The sequence below is a fragment of the Belonocnema kinseyi genome, chromosome 10, assembly GCF_010883055.1.
Source record: "Belonocnema kinseyi isolate 2016_QV_RU_SX_M_011 chromosome 10, B_treatae_v1, whole genome shotgun sequence".
NCBI classification, from domain to species: Eukaryota; Metazoa; Arthropoda; class Insecta; order Hymenoptera; family Cynipidae; genus Belonocnema; species Belonocnema kinseyi.
Window position 1 is genome coordinate 85,359,365 of NC_046666.1, and position 7,142 is coordinate 85,366,506.

General features: G+C 35.2%; 1 protein-coding gene across 3 annotated transcripts in view; it reads right to left on the reverse strand.

Annotated features, from left to right (window-relative positions):
* The window catches only part of LOC117181634 (leucine-rich repeat-containing protein 15-like), a 431,057-nt gene that overhangs the window by 108,432 nt on the left and 315,483 nt on the right, over positions 1 to 7,142 (reverse strand). For all 3 annotated transcript variants that reach the window (XM_033374520.1, XM_033374521.1, XM_033374522.1), the window contains one exon: positions 1,025 to 1,247. In XM_033374520.1, coding sequence (XP_033230411.1) covers positions 1,025 to 1,247 — 223 coding nt within the window. The remainder of the gene's footprint in view (positions 1 to 1,024; positions 1,248 to 7,142) is intronic.

A 7,142-nucleotide genomic window follows, 5' to 3' on the forward strand; every position in this document is an offset into this window, starting at 1 on the left:
CATTTTCTTATTAGACATTTTTCATAGTAAAAAAGTCAAGCTTTCTTTTGAGACTATTTAAAAAAAATCATAGATGCCTAAATTGCGAAAAAAGTTAAATAAGCAATTAATTTATTGAAAAAATTGTTTAAACAATTTTTTTTGTTATAAATAATGAAATAGGATGAAAGTGTGTAAAAAGCTCTTTCCAGAACCCTCATAAAAATTTTAAATCGCGTAATTAGAAAGGAAGTTACAGGCGTTTGAAACTACCCCTGCAGGCATTGGGGTTGAAAATTCAACCCCCCCTCACTTGGGAAGGGTTGGTAATCCTGGTCTATAAGTTTGTGGATTAACTACTGTTGGGTAGGCGAACATATTCCCAGAATTTAGAGACAATCGAAAAACATAACTTTTTGAGTTAGGGCAGTTGAGGAATAATGCCCCTTATGAGGCTTGGAATAGGCTCATAAAGATGCATACAGGTGGGCATTAATACTTGAGCGTTGTAATTCCGATATATTATTTAATTAAGGAGAATGGTAAGGCTTTGTGTAATATTGCAGAATTTTCGGTAAAATAAAGTGGGTAAAAAGTAGGACTAGCATTCAGTAACTTCACGTAGATCTGCCTAAATCATTGGGCTAGTATTATGGAAATAATGTATCAGAAGAACCTCGTACTCAAATTTCTAAAATTGTACACAGATTCCTGTAAGGACGTTTTCTGCTGGGTATTGTTACTAATACTAATTCCAAATTCGTTTCTTATTCTGCACATTCAAGCAGATGATAGAGAAGAAAATGGTTTGACAGTTTTTAAATTACGTCACAGAGCGGTGTTGGAAATTGGACAGGGAGTTCGAAAAGATTTTGCAAGTTGTAGAGGAAGTTTCTGGGGAAAAGATATGTTTTGTTGTGATGAATAGACACCTGACTAATATTATTCTTAACTCCCCTAACTTTATGACGAATTTTTGGGTGATAATGTAAACAATAAAGCGTAGATGCTGATTTCTTTATTAATAAACAATCGGTATACATACTTGTCGATTCCTTTGAAAGCATTGGCATCAATGACTGCAATCCTGTTTTCATATAGGGTCAGTATTTCGAGTGTATCCAAACCTTCAAAGGCTCCTGCATGAATTGCATTAATTCTGTTGTGATTTATATTCAGGATTAGCAAGTGGTGAAGTGTTTTCAATGCTGAAGAAGGGACAGCAATTAACGAGTTTTGTGATATATCCAATTGCGTGAGGGCCTTACCTATAAATAAATAATTTCCTATTATTTATTTGCATTTTTGTAAATTGAATACTTTTATTTTCCGCTAATCCAAAAAACACTGTCATTTAATAAATGGATTTGATAGTTTACCTATCGAAATCTCAACTTTAATCAACCACAAAATGATAGCATTTGTCGTGACTATTTCGTGTAGGATATACAAAATTTTAATAAATATTTAATCCAGAATCCACGATGGTGGAGCACTTTTTCCAAATTAATAAATAAAAATGGTTTAATGATTATTTTTAGTCAAAAGTTTTTACAAAAATGTGTAAAACATAAAAACATATCATTCTATATACGTATTCGAGATAGCTGAGCTTAAATATAAGAAAATTTCTGAAACAAAAATTCACTAGTTCAGTCAGATTTGCTCAAAGAGGTTTTTAAATTTTATGCATATAAATAATTTTCAGTTTTTAAAACCATATCGTTCCTAGAGAAATATTTGTTTGCTGTATAAATGAATGAAGTCTGATTCCATGTCACCAGCTAGACATTAGAGATATAGAGACTTCTCTATATATTTTGACCTTGAAGTTGACCTTCATTGCTTTTTGAAGGTCAACTTTGTTATTTAAATGGAAACCCCCTTTTTTACATCTGAAATCGATAGAGCGGAAAATTCTACGTTCAGGTACGTACCCAAGTCATAGGTCAATTGTAACGTTCAAGGTCAGTTAGAAGTTATTTGGAATTAACAAAATTTTCCAAGAGGCGATGATCTTCAAGGTTTTTTGAAGGTTTTTTCCAAGCAGTTCACATTTACGTTTAGTATTACCCAGGAACAACGACCTGGACGTAGTAAATTCTGTTCCCTTTAAGGTGCTTGATTAGCGTGAGTCACCTTGCCTTTTAGGTTTCGCTGAGCTTGATTAGCGTGAGTTCCCCTTGCCTCTCACATTTCAGGTTGCTTGATTAGAGTGAGTCCTCTTGCTTCTCACGCTTCAATGAAGATGCTCGAACTGAAAACATTGACCTTCTTGACAAAATGAGTTACAGCATTACGAATCATCTCCCTATCAATCAAAGTAGCCTGTTGCAGAATCCGATTCTGCAATTCGTCTAAGCTTTGCGGTTGCATTGAGTATACTTTGATCTTTAAAGAACCCCAAAGAAAATAGTCGAGAGGCGTCAGATCAGGAGATCTAGCAGGCCATTTGATTTCACCTCTTCTTCCAATCCACCTTTGAGGAAACTGAGTATCCAAATATGCTCGAACCTCTCCACCGTAATGAGCTGTATTGTACAAGAAAAGAGGATCTCTATCAATTCTGTCCATCATAATTTCACAAAATTCAACCCGACGATCAGGATCGTCTTCATTGAGCTCTTGTACCAGATGAACTTTGTAAGGATGGAAATTAATGCTTTTTAACATATTTCGCACTGTCTCAGGAGCAACGTCACGCTCATTACTAGCTCGACGTAAACTGAGGTGTGGGTTATCAACAAATGCTTGGGCTATGTCCATTTGCATCTCCTCAGATCCTGCAGATTTTGGCAGACCAGTTCTCTGAAGGTCCTTGATAGATCCATGATTCATAAAGCGCCTTTCAGTTTTTTCAATTGTTGATTTTGAGACAGGATTTAACCCTTCGCCATTACGAAAAGTGCGATTAAAAAGCAAACGAACTTGCTCATAAGATCGAACTTGATCTCCACAAACACGCATCATTAATACAGACACCCTCTCTCGTTCCGAGAGTTTAGCTTGCGCCATAATAATCTTTTAACGAAAGATAGTAAGTATGTACTCGTAATACGAGCCATTAAGGTCAACTTCAAGGTCAAAATGAAGGTTACCAATGAATTTATCGTCGAAATTTACTTCAGGAATTACACTAAACTCTTGGAAAACTTTGATAATTTCAAATAACCTCTAACTGACTGTGAACGTTACAATTGACCTTTGACTTGGGTACGTATCTGAACGTAGAATTTTCCGCTCTATCGATTGCATATGTAAAAAAGGAGGTTTTCATTTTAAAAAATAAAGTTGACCTTGAAAGAGCCATTAAGGTCAACTTCAAGGTCAAAATGAAGGTTACCAATGAATTTATCGTTGAAATTTACTTCAGGAATTACACTGACCTCTTGGAAAACTTTGTTAATTTCAAATAACCTCAAAATGTCCTTGAAAGCTACAATTGACCTACGACTTGGGTTCGTACCTGAACATAGAATTTTCCGCTCTATTGATTGCAGATGTAAAAAAAGGGGGTTTCCATGTGAAAACACAAAGTTGACCTTCAAAAAGCCAAGAAGGTGAACTTTAATGTCAAAATGAAGGTCACCATTGAATTTATCGTTGAAATTTACTTCAATAATGGCGTATACTTTTTTGAAAAATATTTTACCTGAGGAAATATCCAACCGTCCCGGGACTTTTTAGACACCCTGCATATTACCAATTTTTGGGGCTTTAACATTTGCCAGGGTCAAAATTACAAAAGCTTTCGTTTTCACATTTTATTGCCCATTTTACTCCGTCATCTATAAACTAAGTATCCCACCCGCAGGGCCTGCCATTTTTAGGAATCCGGTAGCTAGTTTAGGACTAAACCAAGAGGCTATTCACTTTTGAATCTTTCGTTTTTAGCAATAGAAAATGGAAAAAATAACAAGGAATAAAGGAGCGTGACAAAATAGGCTACATGTGTAGCTAAATCGTAATCTACATTACTGAAAGTGCGGGCGAGGAGAAACGAGTGATATCATCCCTGCCCCGCTCATTCATGTGTACAAAACGAAAACCTCGACTTTGACCTGTACGAAAACAAAACAATCAATCGTGAGAGACATTAAGAAGCATTATGGTTAGTCAAATGTATTTTAGGTAAAAATAAATTTTTAAGCAACGATAACCTCAACCAACCGGTTTTAAGAAGTAACATTTCTTCGTAAGACTTTCTAATCAATTGAACCTTAGAATAACGTTTCACCGGATTCACGAGTGAATAACCCCTCGGACAAAACAGTTGACATATGCGAAACAGTAAACTTTTACAACCGATAAAACTTGTGATTATGTAATAACTACATTTTAAATAAGAAATTGGGAACCTATCTGTCTTAACAACTGCAGGTATATAACATTTTCTACCAAAAGATTAAAGCTGTCGTTTTTTAGAAGTATCTAGTGAACTGTTAGAGCTAGGATAAAATTGATAACAAGTTAAATTCGCCATCCAAAGAACTTGATTATTATGGATAAATAAACTGACTAATTTATAAAAATAAATACCAGGAAGGTAAATAATATAAACAGTTTATAAAGTTTAAAGCGGATCAGTGATGACCCTCAGAGGCCCTTAGCGACATAAATTTCTGCTTTCAAGTCAAAAATATTCACTTTAAGACATCACAAATAGAGTGGCTCTACCTCAGGAGCTAGACATACAGAATAACTTAAAATTGTTATGGATTAGTCTTTTTCTAATACAAATTATGACCAAATATTTTGACTTGGGCGTATCCATGAAAAAAAACAACATTTTATCGAGAAAATACTGGTATGAATACGACCGATGCAATATTATCTTAATCTAATAAAGAAATGTATCTTTCATATTTATGCCAAAATCCCGATTATTTTACTCCAGATTAAGTACAATATGAATGTGGGATATATGTATGACAACAGATTTAAACCTTCTCAATCATTCAAGCTGCTTTCTCTTGATCCAAAACAAACTGTAGATTCACGGAAATACAGGTCAGCACTAAACAGTATCTCTGACGCTAAAAATTGCATAATCTTGTACGCTGTTAGAAATATGTTGGAAATTCAAGCACATCTCAACCACTATTGTGGTTGAAATCTCGTTCATTCACAGAATTGAAATAAAATTTAATCAAATGTAGTTGAAATCTACTGAAGACGTATGCACATACACCCACGCGTCATCATATTTCCCGCGAAGCCAGACCCCAACATGACAAAGTCCCACGACTCCTTGTTTGTGTCGTTAGATCCATTAACTTAACAAAGAAAACACATATAATATTTAGGAAAAAAGCAGCTTTTGAAAAGAAAAGCAAAAGGTACGTTGGAATAATATTATCACAATGATAAAATTTCATTCATACTGTCGGTACTAACTGCTATATGTTTTTTCAGGTAATAATTACAAAAACGTGTATCGAAAAGTTGGTATAAACGGATGCCAAATTCATTATGGTACATAATATAATTCCAATGTAACTTCTGTTTTTCTTCTTTAAAGATGCTTATTTTCCTTAATATTCTCTATGCACTTTATTGGTCGCATGCATCTCACGACACAAATGTACAAAATAAGTCATGATTTCTTATCAGAATTCTTTTCGTATGGTCAGTCACAAGTAGTTGAAATTCCAACAAAAGTAATTGTATAAAATTCCAACCACATGTGGTTAAAAATTCAACCAGTTATTTCTAATAGTGTAGTAATGATGCAGGATATAGGACTATGGGACGATTTCACTCAATTGCGATAACGATAGTACCCGGTTAAACGGCGACAACTTCGATGAGAGAACTCCCGTTTGGCAGTGCGATGCCGACCTTTACACTATAAATTTATTGTCTGAATAAAACTCAGTCTTTCCTAATATCCCATTTTTACTTATTTTTCGGTTTAAATCGCGCAAAGTTATCTACGGTTAACTTTTGACAAGTGTTGTGTGAAAACTTCTGCAAATGGTCATGCCAAGTGACAGCACCACATATTCAACAGTGAAAAACAGTTACTTCATTCATGTGTTGAGTGTTAAAAAGTATTATGTTATCTATCAACGTGAATTAGCGAATGGATGGAAAAATGACGTTGTAACTTGCAGATTATACAGTTGAGGAATTGAAGGACATACTCCGATAGTTTAAGCTAATCACCTCTGGCAGCAACGCATAATAATGATATTAATAATAACATAATGAAATTGTAACAGAAAACAAAACGCTGGCGGCACAATTAGTGGCGGCAAAACGAGGAACTGAAGCTCTGAGAAATGCTACCAAAGGCGCAGTCAAAAAACAGAAGAAAGAAGCATTAAGAACTTGAAGGGCTGAACTTGAAGCAATGTCAAGACAACTTGAAGAAGCTATCCAACAGTTGCAAGAATTGGAGGCTGATTCTAAAAATTTTGAAAGCTTCGATGACTAGAAGAAGAGACGAGATAATACCCAGCTGAAATGAAACAATTAGCTGAGGTGAGATAGGCATTGGAGTAACAAAGAAGAAACAATATCAGAGAAAGCATACCGTCTGTTGTTACGAGAACGAAAAAGTAAACATCTCAGCGATTGGAAACTTACTTAATACATTCGACGGATTAAGTGCAAATTTTCATAGCTGAGAAAGAAAAGTAAATTTACTGTAAAACACTCATAAATTGGACGACGCCTATACTAGAGTGCTTATGTGCTCAATGCTAAAAGAAAAGGCTCTTACGTGGTTTCATTTTAGGCCAGAGAAAAATTAGAAGTCGATGTATGAACTTTGAAAAGAAATGAAGAAAATTATTTATTAACGGCCTAATAGACTCTTGCTAAGAAAGCAGTTTAAGGAGCGAATTTGGAAGCCAAATGAACTATTTCGCGAGTACCTGCATGTAAAAACAACATTAGCAAGTAACGTGCCAACTTCAGTGGAAGAGAGGATTGAATATATTATTAATGGTATATCTGATATCACTCTGCGCCATCAGGCGTACATCCATATATCTAAGGGGATGGAATATCTTTTATAGGCGTTGAAGAAGGTATCACTTGGGTCGAAGCATGGCCCGACCGACAACAACAACGAGAAATCAATTCGATGCGCAACCAAAGAACAACGAGCGAACACAGAGTTCGTTGCTATAATTGTAGCAGGGAGGGGGGGGGGG